This window comes from Myotis nattereri, assembly GCF_964212035.1.
Source record: "Myotis nattereri genome assembly, chromosome: 7".
NCBI lineage: Eukaryota > Metazoa > Chordata > Mammalia > Chiroptera > Vespertilionidae > Myotis > Myotis nattereri.
This window is the reverse complement of record NC_138082.1, coordinates 75,826,686-75,854,297: the sequence shown is the minus strand read 5'-3', so window position 1 is coordinate 75,854,297 and position 27,612 is coordinate 75,826,686. Positions and strand designations below refer to the sequence as shown.

General features: G+C 40.7%; 1 protein-coding gene across 1 annotated transcript in view; it reads right to left on the bottom strand.

The window, feature by feature from the left end:
• DARS1 (aspartyl-tRNA synthetase 1) overlaps positions 1 to 27,612 on the bottom strand; it is a 71,991-nt gene that overhangs the window by 20,631 nt on the left and 23,748 nt on the right. The window contains exon 5 of the mRNA XM_081096079.1: positions 1,995 to 2,097. Within this exon, the coding sequence (XP_080952205.1) occupies positions 1,995 to 2,097 (103 nt within the window). The remainder of the gene's footprint in view (positions 1 to 1,994; positions 2,098 to 27,612) is intronic.

Genomic DNA, 27,612 nt, shown 5'->3' with positions numbered 1-27,612 from the left:
AACCACTAATCTATAAATATAGTATTTCTAAAGGTAGCTTCAATAATAGATCCATTACAAATCATTTCATTTCCACGCTCCGCTCAGAGGGCAGGTTCCTGTCTGAAACCTCGCCCTCCAGGAAACAGCTGGGGGAGGGTGCAGCCGTTTCCAAGACGACCCCTGCAGGACTGGTCGTGGTTCTGGCTATGATGTTACACTCAGGTTTTTTATATAAGTAGATAGCTATTTTCCCTTTCTCTATAATGGAAGTGTCAACCAAATTCACGATCAACAATGACAGATTGAAACACATGCATGCAATTGACACCATCAAGAGCTTTATAAGTATTGCGCATGCATGAATCAACTTAGCCTTTTATAGATATCGAATATATCTATAAAAGATATATGAAAGAATATATCTATAAAACTTGTTTAATTAGACATGATTTCTGATTTAGCTAAACTTTTTCCAGCCCAGTGAAGCACCCCAACTTCTCTTTTAGGTAATTGTCAGCAACACAACAGTAAATATCAACATGAAGCAGATTATTATTGTAGATCACACGGAGAGAACAAAGGGTAAAATATTTAACTGCAGCAGTGTATGACTATATTCTGCACAGTGAGAAAACCTGAAGTCATTTTCAAGGTCCACCATTTCTTACTTCTTTTCAGTCGGGTCAAGTTTCTAAGCTTTCTAAATCTCCGTTTTCCAGCTAATGAAAAGAAAATAGGATTCCACCGAATCTCCCGTTTACCTACTCCAGGACCTCTGTGAGGGTCAAATGAGATGAGGCATGGGAAAACATTTCACAGACATTTGGTTAAAGTGTGAAATGTTTGCACCTGGCTATAAAGCAAGTTGTGTTCCTGGGCTGAAGAAACTGCAGGGAGGCAAGTCGTTGCTAGGGAGAGGAAACTGGGCGTTGCTACGTGACGTCATTACCTGGTGTCCACAGCGACCGTTTCTGGGCTGGGCTGTGGGCTGCATTTTATGCCATGGGGTCTCGGCAGTGTCGGCTGTGATTTGGTGGGCTGTCATTCTGGGGTGGTGGCGGGGCCTGTGTCTCACTTGGGGGAAGCTGAGTGTTGCTTTGTGGGTGCCAGGTCCATGGTGCCGTTTCTCTGTAAATGGCCAGTGCGCGTCACAGCAGCTCCTGTGTTGAGCGTCTACCCCAATGGTCAGTGCATGTTGTAGTGACCAGACAACCCTTAGCATATTAGCCATATATATATATATTAAAGGCCTGGTGCACGAAATTTGTGCATTTGGGGGTGGGGTGGGGGTCCCTCAGCCTGGCCTGTGACCTCTCACAGTCCAGGAGCCCCGCAATTGATCACCCCAAAGAGGGAGGCCCTGCCCACCTGGCTGGGGTTCTGCGATGGATCGCCCCCTGCAGAGGGAAGCCCAGACTATCTGCCGCAGTGCCACTGGCCAGGCAGCCTGGGCCTCCCTCTTTGGGGCGATCTTGGAGCCCAATTGATCTCCCTGCCAGCTGCCCTTTGCAGGGCGATCATGCGATCGATCGCGCCCTGCAGATGGAGGCCCCGCCCACCTGCCACAGCCTGTCGGTCGGTGACCTGGGACCCCCTCTTTGGGGTGATCATGGGGTGATGGCCAGGTCCCTGCCTTGGCGGGCCTGGTGCCAGTGTGTGTCATAGTGTGGTCATCTGGAAGGTCGTCTGGACGGTTGTTCTGCTATTGGGTCGTTTTGTCGATTTGCATATTATACTTTTATTATTATAGATAGATATATTTAAAAATATATTTTTATTTCAGAGAGGAAGGGAGAGGGAGAGTTAGAAACATCAATGATAAGAGCGAATCATTGATTGGCTGCCTCCTGCACACACCCCCCCCCCCCCCAATGAGGATTGAGCCCACAACCCAGGTACCCAGGTATGTGCCCTTGACTGGAACTGAACTCAGGACCCTACAGTCCGAAGACTGATGCTCTGTCCACAGAGCCAAACTGGCTAAGGCCACAATTTTGTATTTTTAAAGTTACCTTTTGAACATGTAGCTCTACATCTTGCTGCGTACAGCTTCCAATTTTCTGATTCACTTTTCTCACAACACCTTCTACATCTACGATGCTCTCTTTGCTGATGCTGTCAAAAGAAAAAAATTCCCAACTTTAATCATCTCGTCAGAGTGTCAGAACTCATTTGGTGTTTCAACAGTAAAGCTGAATACATTAGACACTTCTTTAATAGAGTAAACCACTTGAGATAAACCCAGACTATTTAACAATACACTATTATGCAGCACACCTTGTGAGATTCTTTGAAGAGAAGATTTCTAGATGCCATCATTTAATTACCATTTATAAAATACTCTGGTTATAAAAGGACCAGCACTGAATCACAAGTAATAGGGAAAAGTCTTTCAATTATTTATTAAAGAATATTTCCCTGCCTATATTTGAAATTTACTAAGATCAGCATTTCCTATAACAAAAAACACTGGCTTCAATAAATGCAATTAATGGGATGTAATGGAACTAAATAACAGAAGAAGGCCAACTGGAAACATTTCAAGATAATAAAAAGACATTGGGGTGCTGCAATTAAATCCTCATTGCCCATAGAACATATACTGTCATTAACTGAATTTATGGCAGACAATTATTGGATTGTGTAATCCCATTTAAGAATGTCACCCAGCCAGCATGACTTAATGGTTGAGCGTCGACCTCTAAACCAGGAGGTCACAGTTCGACTTGCTGTCAGGGCACATGCCTGGGTTGTGGGCTTGATCCCCAGTAAGGGGTGTACAGGAGGCAGCTGATCAATGATTCTCTCTCATCGTTGATGTTTTTCTATCTCTCCCCCCACCTCTCCTTTTCTCTCTGAAATCAATAAAATATATATATTTTTTAAAAAATAATGTTTATATGAAGCTAAATATACATTAAGAGTAAAATAAATGCATCTTCTGGGCAGTGTAATTCCACAGCAAACTTGAATTTTGCAGGAAAATCTGCTCTAGACTCCCTGTTTATCTGCTTATGTCATAAACCCTAGTTAACTTTTGTATTAACCTCTCATGGTTCAATTCCCTATCCAGAATCATAGAGAATATGAACAAAAGATGTAACTCTCATAGTAAAGATTCTATGTATTCTGATGAAGTATTGAGTCCTTCCTTAGTAGTTATGGTGCTACTGGACAAGATTCCAGAAATCCAACAATGCTTATTTTACAAAAGAGAACACCACAATCCATTTCAATGAACATTTGCTCAGGGTTGGGAAAAGGATCAGAATGAGAATAGATGGAAAATGGTGAAGAAAAAAATTTTTTTTCACTTCACTCTGCTACACTGCTTAACATTTCATAGTGTCTGTTACCAACTACCTTAAAAAAGATCAATAGTACACACATAAGTTTTCTGAACGAGGGCTACCACCCTACACTGACAAACCTGTGTATTGAAGAAACTCACAATTTATTACGGCAAACGAGACATTGGTGAACTAAGATAAGGCTACTCTGTGACCCAAAGGCACAACAGGCTTCAGTTTATTCTTAAAAAGGCTTTCTAACACTGGCAGTCCAACGTCACTGAGCCTTCGGTCAATGTGACTACTGCCTACCAGGTGCCCTGTTTGTTTGCATGAGCAAACCAGATACTGGAGTATATAATTCAGGCCTCGTGAGAATTCTGCTGCTCACCTTATATTTCATATTTCATGGACTTAGACCAGTGATGGCGAACTTTTTGAGCTAGGTGTGTCAGCATTTTGAAAAACCCTAACTTAACTCTGGTGCCGTGTCACATATAGAATTTTTTTGATATTTGCAACCATAGTAAAACAAAGACTTATATTTTTGATACTTATTTGATATATTTAAATGCCATTTAACAAAGAAAAATCAACCAAAAAAATGAGTTCGCGTGTAACCTCTGACACGTGTTATAGGTTCGCCATCACAGCCATAGACCTTTCCATAAGGAAGGTGTTTCTATTCCTCACTGATGAGTGTGTTGCTTCGTAGAGTAACCTGACTTGTCCCAACCAGACCTCCACCTGCTCCACTCCACTATTTCCCTGGCCATCTTGGTTCTCCTATCTCACCCTCTCTGACTCCCTTCTAGACAGCCTTCTTCAAGCCAACTTGCCGTAGACCAATCCCAGCATGTCATAATTCTAAGAGTTTCATCAAGAGGTTGATGAAACCTGGGGACTCAACAGGGTTGAGTCACACATGTAGTCACCTGTTGGGAATGGCTAAAGGCATTTCCCCAAACCTGAACAGGAAACTGATTGTGGCTGCCAGACAGTGAAAGGGCATCTTAATCTACATCAGTGATGGCGAACCTATGACACGCGTGTCAGAGGTGACAAGCGAACTCATTTTTTTGGTTGATTTTTCTTTGTTAAATGGCATTTAAATATATCAAATAAGTATCAAAAATATAAGTCTTTGTTTTACTATGGTTGCAAATATCAAAAAATTTCTATATGTGACACAGCACCAGAGTTAAGTTAGGGTTTTTCAAAATGCTGATAAGCTGAGCTCAAAAGGTTCCCCATCACTGATCTACATGTTATTGCCTCCTACTGGCCAAACACCTGAACAGCTGTAGGCTATTCCCCAAACTGTTAATGCTTAAGTGTATTATATCCACCTTGCCTTAGGACAAATTGTGTTAATAAAAGCAAGGGTCCTAGAGAAGGAGGGAGTCTTCAGTTCCTTTAGCTGAAGGTCCTCTGACCCCCCAATGCCTTTCAAAATTATATCTCGTCTCCGGACTCTTTATTAGTCTCTGGATTCTTATGTCATCTACGCGCAGCCTTTTCCAGATTCCTGAACCCTTCTTGATGCTGGAACAAGAACCCCGGCACCAACTCAATAAACACATCTACTCTCAACTAGTATCTTTCCAGAAAGAAACTGGAATATGGTAAAGATACCTTGCCTAAGGCTAACTAAAGTTTCAATTAAATAAAACAAAATTTTATCTTCTTTCTCCCTCAGAAGTACCAGATGATTCCTTTTATCCAGGGCCTAAAACTTGGAACTGAGCCTACCTTCAGTTACTTCATTTACTTCAGTAGTATTATGTGCTAAAATATTTGATCAGTTAGATTAGAAAACAACCAGCATTTAAATATTGTTTCCAATACTAAATAACTCCAAAAGAACTTCTGAAAACCTGACTTATTTCTTAAACTAGGGCCAGAGTTAAACTTCTGTAATCACAAATTGGTCTATTGAATCAATTAAAAAAGTAGGATTAACTAGATATAGAGGATGCCTATAATTTTTTTTGCCCTTCCAATCTCAGTATTTCCCCTTATTACATCTACAAGCTACCTGTTGTTAAAAGAATACTAGTAGCCTATTTAGATATTAGTAAAATCATTCCATGATTTTTAAACCTTGGATAATTTAGCTGTAATATCTCTATATCTACACCTACAACCATGTCTATATATCTACCTCTATATCCTTCTATTTATCCCTATTTATTTATAGACATAAATGAATTTAGAAGGAAAGAACCTTAAAAAAAGTCAAATTTGTGAAAAAGGGTCAGACTAGAACTTGCTAGTTAAAACTAATAAAAAAGTTATAGTATGTATAGAGTCAATACAAGAGGGATAGGAATACTTGAATAAGCTACTGCCAGTATTAGATAAAATTCCATTTTGTACAAAGATTCTAATGATTTTAACTAATATTGAATGTTAAAATGGCTTAATACTTTATGTGTATATACTATATAGTTTGACTGTTACCATAAAGAAACCCTGTTAAGGTTTCAGTTTTACATTTCAAAACTAATGCCACAATATCTATATTTTGAAAGAGGTTATGTCTAACAGGCAACTGAAAGCCTTGGAAGGAAGAAAATCCACAGTGGAAAGCAGAGGAACTCCTGGGAACTATTTTATTGTAGGAGAAATGGATGAAGCAAATAAAACACATCTTTTTTCAAGAGCTAAGTCAGCTATTTTTATTATTGCCACTGCCTCCCAAAACACACTACCACTGCATTGTGTTTTATACTGCTTTCATTTCCCAACTACCCTTTTGAGCCTACATATAATTAATCACTCTACAAACAAGATGAATTAGTATAGCCTTGATATTAAAAATGCCTCGATAGGCACAACAAACTTCATGTCATCCATTAGAAACTGTCAACCGTCAACTTAATAGTTAACTTCTACTGTCTTTAGAAAATAAAATTATAAAAAGCACCATTCTTTACATAAAGTACTTCATAAAAATATTTAGAGTTGGCTATCAAGTTTTTAAAAAATATATTTTTATTGACTTCAGAGAGGAAGGGAGAAGGAGGGAGAGATAGAAACATCAATGATGAGAGAGAATCATTGATCGGCTGCCTCCTGCACACCCCCTACTGGAAATAGAGCCCACAACCCGGACTTGTGCCTTGACAGCAAATCCAACTGTGACCTCCTGGTTCAGAGGTGGATGACGTTCAAACACTAAGCCAAGCCGGCCGGGCTCAAGTTTGTTTGTTTTTTTTAATGATGTATGAGTCACTCAAGCAATCATAAAACATGCAACTTGGGAGAAAAACAAACAGTACTTGGTTATCTGAAGGAATAAAATCCCATCTTTCCAACACAAGTGCCATACATTTATTACTTAGAGCCTTACTAATAATTCCAGGGACACTTTCCTCATCTATAGTTCTCTCAATCTTCATTAAAAGCTTTTGCATGTCTACAATAAATAAAAGTAGGAAACTAAAAAAGTCTGGTGGAACTGTTAGAAATAGGTACAACTGTTGTATTAAATAACAGTTGACTGATGAATATATATTAAAAACAGAACAAAACAAAAAACTGGAAAGTAGTAAAGAGCCACATCTTTTTTTTATTGATTAAGTTATTACATATGTGTCCTTATCCCCCATTCCCCCCCATCGCTCCCACTCATGCCCTCACCCCCGTTGTTTGTGTCCACTGGTTAGGCCTGTATGCTTGCATATAAGTCTTTTGGTTGACCTCTCCCCCTTACCCCCACCCTCCCCTACCTTCCCTCTGAGGTTTGACGGTCTGATTGATGCTTCTCTGTCTCTGGATCTGTTTTTGTTCATCAGTTTATATTGTAAGAACCACATCTTTACCTAGCACAGTAATAGGTGTTCACAGTGATGGCCCTCTGTCATTAAGAAAAAGGAAGAATGTGTAAAATAGACTTCAAAGATTCTGTTATAATGATCAAACTAGTTTCAATAATTGAAGGAGGTAAGCTTCATAGCCTAAAATAAGAGTAATGTCTTATTTAATGTTTCTGAAAAAAAATTAGTTCTTAGCATATCTCTGTGATACACTATTTGTCCCAACTCTTTATTCCCATGTGGTACCAATAATCATCCACACCTTTGCCATGGCTTCAAGGTAGACAGAAGGTTACTTCTCTTCCCTTAGAATTTGGGGTTGGCCATATTACTTGCTTTATCAATGAGATGTCAGTGGATGTGAGCCAGCAAAGGCTTGAAATGTACTTATGCAGTTGAACTTGCCATTTAGCATCCCTGCATTTCTCTTGAGAGGATGATGCTCAGGTAAATTGATGGTCCAAAGAATCTGAGAAACACCAGGACCCAAACCACAACTTCAGAACAAGCTTAGATGAGCCAAACTCTAACTGACCCTCAGATGTAGAAGCAAGAAATAAAAGTTTGCCCAGCCAGCATGGTTCAGTGGTTGAGTGTCAACCTGTGAAAAAGAAAGTCATGGTTAAATCCCTGGTCTGGGATCAGGCCTAAACCAGCAGTCGGACATCCCTCTCACAATCTGGGACTGCTGGCTCCCAACCGCTCACCTGCCGGCCTGCCTGATTGCCCCTAATCGCCTCTGCCTGCCAACCTGATCACCCCCTAACCCCTCCCCTGCCAGTCTTATCGACGCCTAACTGCTCCCCTGCTGGCCCGATTGCCCCCAACTGCCCTCCCCTGCTGGCCTGGTCGCCCCCAACTACCCTCCCCTGCCAGCCTAGTTGCCCCCAACTGCCCTCCTCTGCAGTCCTGGTCCCACCCCAACTGCCCCCTGCTGGCCTGGTCATCCCAACTGCCCTCCCCTGCTGGCCTGGTCACCCCTAACTGCCCTCCCCAGCTGGCCTGATCGCCCACAACTGCCCTCCCCTGCCGGCCATCTTGTGGAGGCCACCTTGTGACCACATGGGGGCGGCCATCTTGTGTGAGGGCGTGATGGTCAGTTTGCATATTACCTCTTTATTATATAGGATATTTAAAAAATCAAAGTTTATTGTTATATGCAGCTGCGATTTTTCTTAAAATTCTATAATTCTATTAATTAAGCATTCATGAAATATATGGCATTAACATAATTAAGTACATAAATTAATTTTAAAAATCCATATCCCAATAATACTTAAGAAATAATTCAACACACCACTTCCTCTATTTCCTTCATTTTTCTTAGATAATCCATATTATTTTATTTTTATACTAGAGGCCTGGTGGATGAAATTCATGCACAGGAAGGATCCCTAGGCCTGGCCAGTGATCAGGGCCTTCCGACTGCCGGTCGGGGCCTTCTTCATTCCATGCTGTCCCCTGGTGGTCAGAGCACATCACAGCGAGCGAGCGAACTCCCAGTCAAACTCCCGAGGGGACAATTTGCATACTAGGCTTTTATATGTATAGATAATAGATTCACATTTCTATAATACTCCATAGGTTTTATTCATTTTGACATTACAAAAATTTTAACTGGTACTATTTAAAATATATATTTTTATTGATTTCAGAGAGGAAGGAAGAGGGAGAGAGAGCTAGAAAAATTAATGATGAGAATCACTGACCGCTGCCTCCTGCACACCCCCTTCTGGGGATCGAGCCCACAATCCAGGCATGTGTCCTTGACCCTTCAGTTGGCAGGCCAACACTCTATCCACTGAGCCAAACAAGCTAGGGCTTAACTGATACTATTTACAGGTACAAGGTATGTAGTATTGAATTATACAATCACGGTACCTGTCCTGTCTTCATTCTAATTGGGAAGATAGTTTGAATATTATTTTTTAAAATTTAAATTCTTTATTGTTTAAAGTATTACATATGTCTCCTTTTCCTTCCATTGACTTCTCCCTAGCCGCTCCCACCCCCCAGCACATGCCCTCACCCCCCTGCTGTCTGTGTCCATGGCTATACTTATATGCATGCATACAAGCCCTTTGGTTGATCTCTTTCCCCCCTTCCTTGCCTTCCCTCTGAGGCTGGACGGTTTGTTTGATGCTTCTATGTCTCTGGATCTATTTTTGTTCATCAGTTTATGTTGTTTGTTATATTACACAAATGGGTGAGATCATGTGATATTTATCTTTCTCTGACTAGCTTATTTCACTTAGCATAATGCTCTCCAAGTCCACCATGCTATTGCAAATGGTAAGAGCTCCTTCTTTTTTACAGCACTGTGTAGATGTACCACAGTTTTTTTAATCCGCTCATCTGGGGATGGGCACTTAGGCTGTTTCCAAGTATTAGCTATTGTCAATTGTGCTATGAACAATGGGGTGCACTGTTAAGTGTACATATTCAGTGGCAGTCACAATGTTGTACAACCATCCCCATTATTTATTTTCAGAACTTCTTCAGTATCCCAAATAGATACCCTGTACTCATTAAACAATTAACTCCCCTTTCCCTCCAACTACTCCCTATCCGAGCTCTTGGTAATCTCTATTCTATTATCTGTATCTATGAATTTCACTATTCTAGGCCCCTCAAAGACGTAGAATCATATTTGTCCTTTTGTGTCTGACTTATTTCACTTAGCATAATGTTTTTAAGATTCATCCATGTTATAGCATATATCAGAATTTCATTCCTTTTTAAGGTTGAATAATATTCCATTATATGTACATGCCACAGTATGTTTATTCATTCGTCTAATGATAGGTTGTTTCCACCTTTTGTTTATTGTGAATAATGCTAGAACAATAACATACAATGATCTGTTTGAGTCCCCGCTTTAAATTCTTTTGGGTATCTACCTAGAAGTGGAATTGCTGGATCATATAAAAATTCTATGTTTAATTTTGAGGAACCGTCATATTGTTTTCCAAAGCAGCTGTACCATTTTACAATCCCACTGGCAATGCACACAGGTTCCAATTTCTCCACATCCTCACCATCATTATTTTCCATTCATTCACTCATTCATTGATTCATTATTGACTTTAGAGAGAGGAGGTGAGAGGGAAAGAAACATTGATGTGAGGAACATCTACTGGTTGCCTCCTGTATGTGCCTCAACTGGGGATCGAACCTGAAACCTGAGTATGTGCCCTGACTGGAATTAAACATGGGATGATGCTCCAACCAAATGAACCACATGGGTCATGCTGTTTTCTGTATTGGTTTTTTTTTTTTTTGAATAATGGTCATTCTAATGGGTATAAAGTGATGTCTTATTGTGGTTTTGATTTGCATTTCCCTAATGACTAGTGATATTGAGCATCTTTTCATGTGCTTAGTGGCTATTTGTATATCTTTGGAGAAATGTCTATTCAAGTCCTTTGCCCATTTTGAAATAGGGTTTTTGTTGCTGTTGTGAGTTGTAATTCTAGATGTATTCTGGATATTAATCTTTTATTGGACATAGGATTTGCAAATATTTTCTCCATCCTGTGGGTTATCTTTTCACTCTCTTGATGGTGCCCTTTGATACAAAAGTTTTATATACATAAAATCACTGCTAAATCCAATGTCATGAAGCTTTTGGTCCATGTTTTCTTCTAAAGAATCTTATAGTTTTAACTTTTATATATTTAGATCATTGATCTATTTTGAGTCAAGTTTATATATGGTATAAGATAAGGTCTTTTGCATGTGGATATCCAGTTTTCCTTGCACAACTTTTTGAAAAGATTGTTTTTATCCACTGAATGGTCTTGACACCTTTGACGAAAATCAATTGACCACATATGTCAGGGTTTATTTCTGGGCTCTCTATTTTATTTCATTGGTCTATATGCCTGTCCTTATGCTGGTACTACACTGTTTTGATTACTGTAGCTTGGTAGTACATTTTTTTAAAAAAAGTTCTTATTATTGATTTTTAGGGGGGGGGGGGAGAGAGAGAGAGAGAGAGAGAGAGAGAAAGAGAAACATCAATGAGAAAGGAAACATCATCAATCAGCTGCCTCCTGCATGCCCCCAATGGGGATCGATTGCACAACCTGGGCATGTGCCCTGACTGGGAATCAAGCCTCTTTTTTCCTGAGTTGACACTCAACCACTAAATCACACCAGCTGGGCTGTCATAAGTTTTGAAATCAGAAAGTGTGAATCTTCCAAGTTTGTTATTTTTCAAAAATTTTTTGGCTAGTCAGAGTCCCTTGAGATTCCATATACATTTTAGGATGGCTTTTTCTATTTCTGAAAAAAAAAAAAAAAAAAAAAAAGAAAGAAATGCCATTGGGATTGTGACAGGGATTGTACTGAATCTGTAGATCACTTTGGGTAGTACTGTCATAATACTGAATTTTGAAGTGGTTTGTTACATAGCAGTTTTCTTCCGCAACAGCTGACTAATACAATCTTAAGCTCAAGAAAGTTATAGCCCTAACCGGTTTGGCTCAGTGGATAGAGCGTCGGCCTGCGGACTGAAAGGTCCCAGGTTCGATTCCGGCCAAGGGCATGTACCTTGGCTGCGGGCACATCCCCGGTGGGGGGTGTGCAGGAGGCAGCTGATCGATGTTTCTCTCTCATTGATATTTCTGACTCTCTGTCCCTCTCCTTTCCTCTCTGTGAAAAATCAATAAAATATATTTTAAAAAAAGTTATAAAATTAAAAAAACACACACACCCTTGAGTTCAAAGCTATTATCTGATCATAATAAGGGTCTCTAAATGTTTATTTGCAGTTTATCATACACACATTGCCAACCAACAGTGTATATTATGCACTATAAATATGTTTTCAAAAACTGGATATACAAAACTTTACTATAAAACATTAGGCTGATTTTTTATCAAACACAGCAGAATTTATCTGTTCAAGTGAATACTGTCCTCTTCAAAGTGACTGCTCAGGGAAAGAGGTTGGTCTATAAACACATTTCAAAATCAGAACTGCCTAAAACAATCTGAAAATGACATCTGGTATTACCTCTTGGCTTTGTCACACATATTAGTTTTTTGGGGGGACCAATCTCATTTATACTTATTATTTACTATCCTTTAGAAACACTAAAGACCATGATAGGAATCTGGGTGGGAGCGTAGAGGAGACATTAAAAAAATTATATCAGAAGAGAACCGTATTAGAAATACAAGGAAGTAACATGTTTCACAGAGAGAACAGTTAATATATCAACTATAGGACTAATACAGATAGAAGATATTAAGCTTTACATATAGGGTTAACATAGCTATAGATAATATATCAACTATTGGGCTGAGTAGTTATCTCTGAAGATTTTTGATATTATAGGAGATTATACTTATTACTAAAAATTCCAGTCTCTCTATATAAAAGGCTAATATGCAAAGTGTCCCCTTGGGAGTTCGACCAGGAGTTCGCTTGCTCACTATGATGTGTACTGACCACTAGGGGGTAGCATGGAGCGAAGGAAGGCCTGGCCGACAGCTGGGGAAGGAAGGCCCCGGCGGGCAGCCAGAAGTCCCCAATTGGCCCTGATTGCCAGCCAGGCAATGTCTCCTCTACCCATGCACAAATTTCATCCACCGGGCCTCTAGTGTTAAACAAACATAAATTTAAAAATTTAAGTCCCCCATTATATAGCCAACCCCTCTTCCTATAATCACTGTTTTACTATTTGGTCTATACACCTCCACGTTTTTTCTCATTTGCAAAAAATATGGAATGCTTCATAAATTTTCTGTCATCCTTCTACAGAAGTTTTGTTCATTTTCTCTGTATTTTTTAATGTTGAAGCATAGTTTTATTTTTATATTTATAGTGCAAATGAAACTTATCTTAATATATAAATACCTTAACTATCACTATTCCCACATCAATTTCCTTTTATGTTCCAGTTCCTATGTGAAGTAGTTTGTTGGGGTCCAACCCCAGCAGGTCCAGGGGTCCCCAAAGGTGTGGATGGAGTTGGCGAAGGAGGAAGGACACGGAGGCAGAGTTCAGTTGATCAGCAGCCTAGCCAGGATCTCCAGCCAAGTTCTGGTGTTTATTGTCTTGTTACATCTGTATTTATACCAGTTGATTTTAATCCTGTCAATTTCTATTGCAAAGGTTAGGGTGTTTCTTATCTCCATTCCAGGGAGTAAAGATTATGTAGCTTCAGTGTGATTGTTTGTAGTTAAAGTGATTAACTACCCACCTGGCACATAGTTAAGTGGTTTTATCCCCTCCCTAACTTCAGGGAAAAATCCCTACCTGGGGAAACAACCTTTCTCAGAGAGGTGACCTTGGTTAAAACACATAGCGCTAAGGGGAGCAAACATTAACAACAGTATGCCATATACGCCAGGTCCCTTGAAACATATGCTGTGCAGATGTTTCTTTCCTGTAGCGCCTGTGTCAAGCAGCAAGGATGGACCGGCTTCCGGCAGTAGTTTACACATATACCATCTTGCTTAAACTTCACAAAAGTCTACAAAGTAGGCACTGTCACAATTTTACAGTTGAAGAAATAGACTAAAAGGTCAACTAATTAGCCTAAGATCACACAGCTAGTAAAATCATGTACAGATGACTAGAGAATTGTTAGACTTAAAAATGAGCACCTTGCCGAAACCGGTTTGGCTCAGTGGATAGAGCGTCGGCTTGCGGACTGAAAGGTCCCAGGTTCGATTCCGGTCAAGGGCATGTACCTGGGTTGCGGGCACATCTCCAGTAGGAGATGTGCAGGAGGCAGCTGATCGATGTTTCTCTCTCATCGATGTTTCTGACACTCTATCTCTCTCCCTTCCTCTCTGTAAAAAATCAATATATTTAAAAAAAAAAATTAGCACCTAATTTTAAATACTACAGAATGTATCGTCAGCTCACTTTGAAATAATACATTCTTAATCTTAGAAGCTGACGAGCTGCCAGACTCCATTATAGTTTATAAGAAAGAAACTGGAAAAGGCCCTTCATGAATAATTTTCAAAATGTCAAGAATCGTGCTACCTTCTCCAATAATACTGATGCATCTTGATGTCCTGCTATTGCTGCCAGCCTCAATACAAATTCATCAGAATCTTTGTATAAAACAACATGAAGTTATATTTAAAGTTATAGTTAACTTAGAAGAATTAATCCCATAAACTCTCTGGAATTTTGACGCCAGATTTTAGACCTACTTTTAAAGTTTATCTTTAGACTTCAAAAATACAACTAAAAGACAAAACGGACATCATCCAGAACCACAGGAAGGCTGGCTGAGTGGAAATTCTACAACTAGAAGGAAAGAGAAAAGCACACTGAGACTCAGAGGAGGTGCAGAAGTAAAGTGCAGAGGTACAGAGGCGCACGCCGAAATGGCTGGCAACTGAGGACGCGGCGCATGTGGAAGGGGCTGGAAAATGAGGACAAGGTTGTCTTTTTCAATCGGGAGGGAGTCTCAAGCTCCTGACTGCTCTGAACTCCAGTTCTGGGTGAGTCTCTGGGGACCCAGACTCATACTGGGAGAAACTGGGCTGTCAGGCATCGGGCAGAACTCATGGGCGGCTTTCTCTCAGAGGTGCTTGCAGCATTTACCGGGACACTGAGATGCTGGGCCTCTTAGGGTAGGACTGGGGAGCAGCCATAGCTCATTGCTCCGCCCTGTTGATCCCCTGAGACCCCGCCCCACCCAAGCTGTGCACAAAGGCTTTTGCATATGAAAGGCCTGGCCCTTTGCAACCTGAAAATTACCTAACAGACTGCAGCTGAATCAGAGAGACCCAGAACTTCCAAAAGAGGGTCTAAGGCCCCACAGCAGCTTGCACTGCTTCACAGCTGGGCCTCATCTGGGCACCTCCAAACCCCAAACAAAGAAGAGGAATCTCTCCATAGCTCCTGCTGGGTAGCCTCAGGCAGAGGCTAAATTAGCACCTCCTTAGAGATCCAAGAGCCAGTGTACCCAGTGGTCAGAGTGGGACCATTCAGATTACAACTCCTCAGATCCATGAGGGACACACTCAGGGGGCAGACTCAGTGAGCACCAAAGCCCCACTGAAGCAAGTCTTGCGCCAGAAGGGAGTCTCCAGCTCAGAAGTTCTCCCACTGCAGACACAGCTGATTCTCACAGCCAATTGGCCTGGAGGTCAATTCCTCCCAGTAATAACTACAACAATAAAGGCATAACTACAACAAGACTGTGCACAAAGCCCACAAAGGGGTGCACCAAGAGTGTCCACCTCAGGTAATTGGGGAGGCTGAGCCACTAGGCCCTATAGGACACCTAACACAGAAAGCCACTCTGTCAACACAGGGAAGCATAAAAAATGAGGAGACAAAGAAACAGGTCACAAATGACAGAAATGGAGAAAAACAAACGACTGGATATAAAGTTCAAAACCACACTTTTAAGGTTTTTCAAGAATTTTCTAGAAACCATTGATAAATTTAGTGAGACCCTCAAGAAATCTAGTGAGACCGCTGATAAATTTATTGAAACCCTCAAGAAATCTAATGAGACCCTCGAGGTTATGAAAAAGAACCAACTAGAAATTAAGCATACACTGACTGAAATAAAGGATATTATGCAGCGTTTCAACAGCAGACTAGAGAATCGCAAGAATCAAGTCAAAGATTTGAAATACGAAGAAGCAAAAAACACCCAACCGGAAAAGCAAAATGAAAAAAGAATCCAAAAATACGAAGATAGTGTAAGGAGCCTCTGGGACAGCTTCAAGCGTACCAATATCCGGATTATGGGGTGCCAGAAGAACAGAGAGAACAAGATATTGAAAACCTATTTGAAGAAATAATGACAGAAAACTTCCCCCACCTGGTCAAAGAAATAGACTTACAAGTCCAGGAAGCGCAGAGAACCCCAAACAAAAGGAATCTAAAGAGGACCACACCAAGACACATCATAATTAAAATGCCAAGAGCAAAAGGCAAAGAGAGAATCTTAAAAGAAGCAAGAGAAAAACAGTCAGTTACCTACAAGGGAGTACCCATATGACTGTCAGCTGATTCCTCAACAGAAACTATGCAGGCCAGAAGGGAGTGGCAAGAAATATTCAAAGTGATGAATAGCAAGAACCTACAACCAAGATTACTTTACCCAGCAAAGCTATCATTCAGAATTGAAGGTCAGATAAAGAGCTTCACAGATAAGAAAAAGCTAAAGGAGTTCATCACCACCAAACCAGTATTAAATGAAATGCTGGAAGGTTTCCTTTAAGAAGAGGAAGAGGAAGAGGAAGAAAAAGGTAAAGATACAAATTATGAACAACAAATACACATCTATCAACAAGTGAATCTAAAAATCAAATGAATAAATAATCTGATGAACAGAATAAACTGGTGAATATAATAGAATCAGGGGCATAGAAAGGGAGTGGACTGACTATTCTCAGGGGGGCTGGGAGGGGAGAGGAGTGGGGGGTATGGGAAGAGACTGGACAAAAATAGTACACCTATGGATGAGAAAAGTGGGTGGCGGGGGTAAGGGCAGAGGGTGGGTGGGAACCGGGTGGAGGGGAGCTATGGGAGAAAAAAGAGGAACAACTGTAATAATCTGAACAATAAAGATTTTTTCTAAAAAGTATATCTTTATTGAAGTTTTCAATACAAATACTGAACTGGACAGGGCCAAATACAGAAGTTCTGCTTCTCCTACAATAGATAACTGCCTCTTTATAAACTACTTAAGCTCAGAGTTGCAACCCACAACAGTATAGTGACTTAGCCTATGTTTACCAAATTGTCCTCATGATTCTCAAGGGGTACCCACATACCCAACTCCCTGTGGGCCTCAACTATAGGTGATCTATACATATACTTCTACCACAGCACCAGTAACATGTCTCTGTATACAGCTGTTTATCTACATTTACTCTCTTATCAAATTAAGTTTCTTATTATATGTATCATTGTGTACAAGCCTAATAAAGTGCCTTTACCAAAGCAGGTGCTAAATAAGTTTTCTAAATCAATGAGACTTCTGAGGATTTTGGTATTTTACAATTTTAGAAGTTAATGCAGCAAACTGAATTTTAGCTTACCAACTATGTAAAATATTTATTCTTTTGTAAAAGATCTAAAAGTAAAGTAAACAAACTTGCAGGTAGCTAGGTGACTCATTGGAGAATGGGAAAGATACTTGTGACTCATCAGCTACCAATAAATCATTTAACCACAATGACTAATACAAAAAAAACTTAAAAAAATATATGTATATAAATAAGAGTCTGAAAAAGTCTTTTTTTCTTTTTTTTTCCAGAATCCAAAAATTTCTATGTTGGGATGGAGGCATGTTAAATAATCACAAATAGCAAAATATAATTTTTAACTTTAACAACTGCTTTTTCGTTTAATCTTTAATTTCTTTATTGATTAAGGTATTACATATGTGACCTCATTCTCCCCATAAACCACCCCACCACCACTCATGCCCTCACCCCCCTGCTGTCTGTGTCCATTGGTTGGGCGTATATGCATGCATACAAGTCCTTTGGTTGATCTCTCCCCCTTACCCCCACCTTCTCCTACTTTTCCCTCTGAGGTTTGAGTCTTATCGCTGCTTCTCTGTCTCTGGATCTATCCCTGTTCATCAGCCTATGTTGTTCACTATATTCCACAAATGAGTGAGATCATGTGGTGTTTATCTTTCTCTAACTGGCTTATTTCATGTAGTATAACACTCTCCAGTTCCATCCATGCTGTTGCAAATGGTAAGAACTCCTTCTTTATACCGTGTTCATGGATTGATAGAATCAACATCATCAAAATGTCCATACTACCCAAAGCAATCTACAGATTCAATGCAATCCCCATTAAAATACCAACGGCATATTTCACAGATCTAGAACGAACGTTCAAAAATTCATCTGGAATAAAAAAAGACCTCGAATAGTTGCAGCAATCCTGAGAAAGAAGAACAAAGTAGGTGGGATCTCAATACCAGATATCAAGCTGTATTACAAAGCCACTGTTCTTAAAACAGTTTGGTACTGGCACAAGAACAAACATATAGATCAATGGAATAGAACAGAGAACCCAGAAATCGACCCAAACCACTACGCCCAATTAATATTCGACAAAGGAGGAAAGAGCATACAATGGAGTCAAGACAGTCTCTTCAATAAATGGTGTGGGGAAAATTGGACAGATACATGCAAAAAGATGAAACTAGACCACCAACTTACACCATACACAAAAATAAATTCAAAATGGATAAAGGACTTAAGCATAAGATGGGAAACCATAAAAATATTAGAGGAATCCACAGGCAGCAAAATCGCAGACATATGCCGAAGGAATTTCTTCACTGATACTGCTCCTAAGGCAATGAAAACTAACGAGAAAATAAACAAATGGGACTACATCAAAATAAAAAACTTTTGCACAGCAAAGGAAACCATCAACAAAACAACAAGAAAGCCCACTGCATGGGAGAACATATTTGCTAATGTTATCACCGATAAAGGTTTAATCTCCAGCATTTACAGGGAACTCATACAACTTAACAAAAGGAAGATAACCAATCCAATCAAAAAATGGCCAACAGACCTAAACAGACACTTTTCGAAAGAGGACATACAGAAGGCCGAAAGACATATGAAAACATGCTCAAAGTCACTAACTATCTGAGAGATGCAAATCAAAATGACAATGCAGTATCATCTCACATCTGTCAGAATGGCTATCATTAACAAATCAACAAACAAGTGTTGGAGAGGATGTGGAGAAAAAGGAACCCTTCTGCACTGCTGGTGGGAATGCAGACTGGTGTAGCCACTGTGGAGAATAGTATGGAGTTTCCTCAAAAAACTAAAAATGGAATTCCCATTTGACCCAGTGATCCCACTTCTAGGAATATATCCCAAGAAGCTAGAAACACCAATAAGAAATGATATATGCATCCCTATGTTCATAGCAGCACAATTCACCATAGCTAAGATTTGGAAACAGCCTAAGTGCCCATCAGCAGATGAGTGGATTAAAAAACTGTGGTTCAACAACTGCTTTTTCAAATGAACTGTGGTTCTTTTTTTCCCCATTTTTTTTTTATTTCAAGAAAAACGATTTTAAATATAATAATGTTACATGCAATAAACCTTCAAGAAAAACTATTTTAAGTATAGTAATGGTACATGCAATAAACATTAATATCTCAAGAAAAACAATTTTAAATATGATGTTACATGCAATAAACACCAATTATTCAAGAAAAATGATCTTACATATAATAGTAATACATGCAATAAACTTTAATATTTCAAGATTAAAAGGATTTTAAGTATATTATTATTACCAAAACTGTACTAACATAGTATATCACAAAAGTTGTAAGAAATATTAAAAATCCGCAAATAACAAGATTACTTCTATTATATTCTAGTATATATTTTTTTCACTCTGGCTCTATTTTTGTCCATCAGTTTATGTTGTTCATTATATTCCACAAATGAGTGAGATCATATGATATTTATCTTTCTCCGACTGGGTTATTTCGCTTAGCATGATGCTTTTAAAGTCTATTTTGTCAGATATGAGTATTGCTCATATCATTTTAAATACACAATTAAGGATCTGTTCTTAAAGATCTCTAGGGAATGAAATTTGACAACCTTCCTATGTAATTCATTTGATTGCTTCATTTTTATATGCATTCAACCGTAAGAAAATTTATCTTTCCAACAAATTGATTACAATAATGTGTTGAAGAGTCATGTGGCACTTATATTCAATTGGTAACTCAACTTTTCAGATTAGTACATTGATGAATTGGATATTCCTAGGAAAGGTAATTTTGGGAAAAACAACTGACCCCACATTAGGCTCTAAATGTTCTTAAGGCAAATAATCAACAGCCAGAAACTGCTAGCAGTATAATCTAGTCAATAAGGCAAAGATAAAAATCTCAGATTTTAATACCTAAAGTAAATGCTAAGGTAGTTATCTACTTTAAGATATTAAAAGAGACCTCATATTTTGCCTTTTAAATGATTAGAAAGCCCCAGCTGGAACTATCTGATTTGATATTTTTAAGAGCAGAATCCTTGCTTTATTCCACCTGGTATATGGCCAGAGGGAATAGAGTTAAATATAGGGCCTCATAGAATTAACATATAAATACCATTATTTTCCCCACTTTGTTGTGTAGGAAGTTCACAATATTTTAAATGTACAGTCTCTTTGGGTAGCACTATTCAAAATGGAAACACCTTGAGAATATATAAACAGTCCTTAGACACTGTCCTAGTATACACATTTCATTATATAAAAACGGCCTTTTTTTTCATGAACATATTTCTACCCTATGCTATTTTCCAAACCAAAGATTCTAGCAGACTGGTTAGTTGGCTCACTAGGCTGCTAGCTTCTCAAAGTAAATGTTACTAAATATTCATCTGAATTACCTCATTCTTCATTGAGTGACTGTTTTTTCTCACATATAGAGTAATAAGAATGTGTAAAATGAACTGTGGCAGTGCTGATGAAAAGAAAAGGCAAAAGAGTAAGCAAACATAGATGCAATTATTAAAGTTGTCTAGTGAATTTTAGGTTTCATGTTTATAATTATAGATATATTTTTATATTGAAATTATTAAAGAAAAAATAACTTTATAAACATAAAACTCTCTAGTTTCTAACTACTTTTCCCACCACTGTTTTTATAGCATGCTTTTTAAAAATTAAATTTACTGGGGTGACATTGGTTAATATTATGTAAATTTTAGGTGTATATCTTTATAATATGACATCTCTACACTCCATTGTGTGCCCACCACCTTCAGTCTAGTCTCCCTCCATCACCATGTATTTGACTCCCTTTATCCTCTTTGTCCTTCCCCCCGCCCCCAGCCAGTTCCTCCCAGTAACCACTATTCTGTTGTTTGTATCTACTTCCTTATCTTCCCCCACCCCAGTATCAATAATGGTGAAAAATATACTATATTAAGCGTTTCTTTCTGCATATTTACATATTCTAATGTCAATAAAACTGTTAAAATTTTAACACTTATAGACACTTGAATATTAAAGGTTTTCAGCAAAACAAATTTGCTAGCCTTCTAGTTGTCAGAAATAATTAGTTGAATTTTACTATACTCAATAAGAAATATGTCCACCGATCTACATAACTACCCACATTCAAATTAGTAATTTTTAAATCTTGGAAAAGCTATAATATAAGATTAGATAGAAAAGAGGACAGGCTTTAAAGTTGCCACACACTAGTTTTTCGAGTAATGCACCAACAAAATAATGTAAATTTTTTTTAGTAAAACACTACTCAATATAGCACAATGATGTAAATTAAATTGTACAGTAAGTCATTGAGGAAAGAATTCAAAATGCCCGAACATGAGAAACCATGTATTTTTGCTAGTTAAAAACAGAACCCAAAAAGCATAAATTATTTTTTAAAATATTAAACTACTCTTAGATAATAAAAATCTATATTCGAATTCTAAGGCAGGCATAGGCTTGTTTTATATGTCAAGTAACTTCTTACAATTATAGTGAATTAATACCATACCGAATCTCATACTTTTATATTTCTCAGGCAAGTAGAAATAAAGATTTTTAAAGAAGGGTCATAGCTCTAAAAATGAAGTAAGACTAGATACAGTAAACAATTTATGAACTCACATGGCTAGTTGGTGGGGACCAAGCATCTGGGCTCTCTGGCCCTCTATTTTACCCAGCTGGCCTTTGGTGCTTTGTAAAAATTAAAGATTTAAATCGTCCTAGTAGTTCCATAATGACTTATTTTGTGAACTCATTTTTCTTCACCAAAAATGTCAAGAATTTTAAGTTCAAAATAAGCTTGGTAAGAATTAAACACTACTCAATATAGCACAGACCAGTGGTTCCCAAACTACTGCATGGCTCTTTTTAGTGGAACAAAAATGTCAGGAATCCTTAGTGAGTACTTAAACAAGTTTTACTGTGTTATTTAAATATCTACAAATATAAAACTAGTATAAATACCTACACATACAGCTCTTAACTTTAAATCAAAATAAAATTTTAAACAAAATAAAAACAAGTATAAAGACACAAAATTCAAATAAATAGTATTAATTTAAAGCTTGCGAAAACTAAATTGCTGACTTTTGGGTTTACTGTATAAAGCTGTAATTGCAGATCCAGTTCTATATTTAATGTTTTTGCATTTTTAATTCTAGTAATGTGAAGAATGCCTGTTCACAATTACATAAGACATTAACTCTGAGGTTGGTTCAGGATAATTAGGCCTCATAATCAACCAAAATTCTGTAAAGAGCAATCCAAGAATGACAACTTAAATAAAGTATTAGTCGATAATTTTATAAAACTATCATGTTCATGTGAAAGTTAATAACGTTGCATTGTCAATTGAAGTTTTAATCAAATGAGTATCGAATCTGATAACTATTAGAACTGGAAATAGAAACATTTTTCCTTGCATGGAAACTACTATGCTATTAGTAATTCTGCTGCCCTTATACAGATAAATGTAGGATTCAATAAATCTGTTTGAATGGCACAGGCTTTTAAAACTTCAGGATGCCTCGTAACTATGAAGTATCACCTCGTAACCCAACTCATTCAGCATGTACTACTGTTCAAATACAGTGGAATTTTCATTTGTACAGAACATGGATATCATTTGGCTTCAGCTGGCATGAACAAAATTGTAAATCTGACAGAAAACGCTAAATGGAAGCACTAAATTTACAGTTATTTTGTTATAACTTAGGCTTTAAAACGTAAAATAATACCCTTAAATAACTTTAAGATAATAATAAAAATGTACACTGAAATTTTTAAAAATCTAGAAAACGTTCAGCCTCCTAGGAAACATATCTGTGGACCCCAAAGAAATGCAAAGAGAAACCCATCAATGAGGATCATGAAAGACATGGGCTTAATCTAAGTGACAAAGAGTGAGGATTTAATGAATAAAGCCAAAGCTTTTAAGAAGAGAGGCCACTGCAGATACACAGAGTGTATCTTGGGAAGTACATAGTGACAAATAACACTGTACTGAGGGAACCAGCAGGCAGAATTAACATTGGACATGGTTGGAAATAGAAAGCCATTAAGATGTTAGATAAAGATAGGACTTAAAAAAAAGCTTCTAGCAAGTATAGACTTAGGAGGGCGCAGAAAGAGCTTGTATGTATCGCTAAATATTAGTTTAATCAATTATTGGAATATTTTGTTCAAACCCAACTAATGTGGCAGAAATTATAAAGGATAACACTAAAAAGAGAAAAGAATTAAAACCAAATAACTTAGAAGACTCACTTAGAAGAAAACTCACAAATAAAGATTTTACTCTCAAATGTTTTTTAAAATATGAGTTAATAATTATAGTATTACTATCATTCTGGTGCTGTATCTGAATGTTGGATTATCCTTCATGCTTCAAAACAGAATGTCCATATGAGCCATAGTTAAGGATTTTGTAGTATGGCTGAGTTAGCTGAATTCTTTTCTTGCCTAGAAGATCCTTCTTACACTCTCCCATTTAGATGAAAGCCTTTCTTTAATTAATATATTATGAGGGCATCAGTGAACTAATTTCTGTTTGAGAGACCATATACAAATAGCTCTTCCAGCTACAGCTTTGGTTGATTATCTGACATGGTCAATTACTGTTAATCAAGTCCCAGGAGTCTCTGAGAAGATCCAAAATTGTCCTATATAATAAAGAGGTAATATGCAAATTAACCCTCATGCCCTCACAAGATGGCTGCCTACAACCAGGCCAGCAGGGGGGTTAGTGAGGGAAGACGAAACGACTGAACAAGCAAGCTGCGTGGGGTGACCAGGCCGGCGGGGGGGAGGCAGTTAGGGGCGACCAGGCCAGCAGGGAGGAGCAGTTAGGGGTGATCAGGCCGGCACACAGAGGCAGTGAGGGGCAATCAGGCTGGGCTGGGGGCAGGGGGGCATTTAGGGGTGACCAGGCAGGCAGGTAGATGAGCGATTAGGAGCCAGCAGTCCAGGATTGTGAGAGGGATGTCCCAGATTAGAGAGGGTGCAGGCTGGGCTGAGGGGACCCCCTCGTGCACGAATTTCATGCACTAGGCCTCTAGTAAAAAAATAACTATTTGTGGACTATTTTGATGTGTTTACTTCTAAAGACATTAAATGAAGTGACTATCCTCTTGTTAGTAAATGCCTCTTAGTAAATATCAAGGTTAAGTGGGATTTTAACAAGATTTTTAGACTAGAATCTTTCCTTCAGGAACATAATCCTGAGGTTACAATGAAGTTTAATGGAAAAATATATTCTAAACAAAACTGTCATCTTCATATATTAGTTTTCAGAACCAAGATGTAATAATAAAATCATAATATGCAAATTGACTTAAAAGCAAAATGACCATCTGGACGACCGTCTGGAAGACCACACTATGACACGCACTGGTGCCAGGTCGGCCAAGGCTGGTGCAATGTGATTGGTCGATTGCCCCAAAGAGGGAGACCTAGGCTACCCGGCCAGCGGCACTGCGGCAGGTAGGTGGGGCCTCCCTCTGTGGAGCCCCATGATCGATCGTCCTGCAGAGGGAGGCCCAGGCCACTGGCTGGCGGGGTGATCGATGGGGGGGGCTCCGGGATCCATCACCCCGCAGAGGGAGGTTCAGGCCATCGGCCAGCAGGGCAATCAATTGGGGTTGGGCCTCTGTGATCACCCCAAAGAGGGAGGGCCAGGCTACCCACTGGCAGTGCTGTGGTGGGTAGGTGGGGCCTCCCTCTGAGCAGTGATAGACTGAGCAGCCCTGACCAGGTGGGCGGGGCCTCCCTCTGCGGGTCCATCGATCACGGAGCCTCACGATGGAGCGTTGCAAAGAGGGAAGCCCAGACTACCCAGGTGGCAGCACTGTGGTGGGTGGGCAGGGCCTCCCTCTGTGGGGCGATCGATTGTGGGGCTCCCAGGCTGCTGAGGGCCCCCCTGCCCGAGTACATGAATTTTGTGCACCAGGCCTCTAGTTCTAGCTAATAAAAGAGAAACATGGTAATTAGCCATACCTCCGCTACCCTTCCCATTGGCTAATCAGGGCGATATGCAAATTAACTGCCAGCCAAGATGGCGGCCGGCAGCTTGAAGCGAACATGAGGCTTGCTTGCTTCAGTGACGGAGGAAGCCAATGTTCCCCACCTGCCGCTGCCGGCCTCTGAGCTTGCAGTTTGAAACACTGTTACAAATATAGAAGCTAAACAAAACCCCAGAAACCTGCTTTCAGCCAGCTGGGATCTCAGAGCTGGAGTTGAAACAGTGTTTCGATTATAGAAGTCAAACAAACCAGATACCTGCTTTCAGCAGCCGAGGTCTAAAAGCTGGAGCCAAGCCTCAGAGCTAAAGCTGGCCCAGAATAAAAAAGAAAAAGAAAAAAAGAAGCGGTTGAGGGCTTTAGTCACCCGCCAGCCTGAAAACAGCCCTCAGCCCCTCACCCAGGCGGGCCAGGCACCCCAGTGGGAGCCCCCACCCTGATCCAGGACACCCTTCAGGGCAAACCAGCCGGCACCAGGCCTCTATCCTATATAGTAAAAGGGTAATATGCCTCCCAGCACCGGGATCAGCGGAGCCGCGAGGCCTCCCGGGACCGGGATCAGCGTGACGAGGCAGCGCCCAAATCCCCTAATCGCCCTGCAGCTCTCTGTGTGACAGGAGGCGGGGCCACAACCTCCCTATCCACCCTGCTCTGTTCGTGACAGTGGAAGGCACCCCAAACCCCTTATCAGCCCTGCTCTGTGCCTGATAGGGGGGAGCTCCCCAAACCCGATTGCCCTGCGGCTCTGTGTGTGACAGGGTGCGGCGCCCAAACCCCTGATTGGCCCTGCTCTGTGTGTGACAGGGTAGAGCCATAACCTCCCCATCGGCCCTGCCCTGAGTGTGACAGTGGCAGCACCCCAACCCCCTGATCAGCCCTGTTCTGTGCCTGATAGGGGGAAACTCCCCAACCCCCAGATCGCCCTGCGGCTCTGTGTGTGACAGGGTGCGGCGCCCCAACCCCCTGATCGGCCCTGCTCTGTGTGTGACAGGGTGCGGTACCCCAACCCCCCAACCCCCCCGCCCCCCACGGGCCCTGCTCTGTGTGTGATGGGGTAGAGCCATAACCTCCCCATCGGCCCTGCCTTGAGTGTGACAGTGGTGGCGCCCCAACCCCCTGATCGGCCCTGCTCTGTGGGTGATAGAGGGCGGCATCCCAACCACCCCCCACGGGCCCTGCTCTGTGTTTGACAGGGTAGAGCCATAACCTCCCCATCTGCCCTGCCCTGAGTGTGACAGGGGGCAGTGCCCCAACCCCCCTATCGGCCCTACTCTGTGAGTGACAGGGGGGAGCTCCTCAACCCCCTGATCGGTTCTCTGTGCGTGACAGGGGGGAGCTCCCCAACCCCGATTGGCCCTGCTCTGTGCGTGACAGGGGGTGGCGCCGCAACCTCCCCATCGACCCTGCCTTGAGTGTGACAGGGGGCGGTGCCCCAACCCCCCAATCGGCCCTACCCTGAGCGTGACTCAGGGTGGCATCACAACCTCCCGATCTGCCCTGCTCTGTGCATGACAGGGGGCGGCGCCCCAACTCCCCAATCGGCTCTGCTCTGCACTCGACTAGGGGCTGCACCTAGGGATTGGGCCTGCCCTCTGCCACCGGGGAGCAGGCCTAAGCCAGCAGGTCGTTATCTCCCGAGGGGTCCCATGCTGTTAGAGGGCACAGGTCGAGCTGAGGGACCCCCTCTCCCCTCCCCCGAGTGCACAAATTTCTGTGCACCGGGCCTCTAGTCTTATATAATAAAAGGGTAATATGCAAATAGACTGAACAGTAGAACAATTGAACAACCAATCAAAGCATAATATGCTAATGATATGCTAGGGCTGCTCAACAGCTCGCTATGACGTGCACTGACCACCAGGGGGCAGACGCTCCGACGGGTAGGTTAGTTTGCTGCTGGGGTCTGGCCCATCAAGACTGAGCAAGACAGGCCGGACAAACCCTGGAGACCTCCTGCAGTCCCTCCCCATCTCCGATTGTGCACTGGTGGGGTCTGTTGGCCTGGCCTACACTCTCTCACAATCCGGGACCCCTCAGGGGATGTCTGAGAACCGGTTTCAGCCTGATCCTACAGGCCAGGCCGAGAGACCCCACTGGTGCATGAGTTCATGCACCAGGCCTCTCGTTAAATATAATTTAGCATATATGTCTGTGGTTTCCAGGGGCTCAAACGCTATCTATATAACATTTATTTCTAGGGTCCAAGCTTATTTATGCCCCACTTCATAGGACATAGATTGACCTTAAAAAACACAAACCTTTGCAGACTATGAGATGAAATCTGCAAACCTAAATACCAAAAGATATAGGTAGAAGAGATGAAAGTGACAGTCTCTGGGCATCAGGAGTGGGAGGGAGGGAGAGATGGGGTTACTGTACTAGTAGTACTAATACTATTGAGTTCACCAGTGAGAAGCCATGTAATTAATGGCATTGGAGTTTTTAAATCAGAGTGCAGGTATCGCTATGATACAGTAAAACTAAATCTGAGCCCA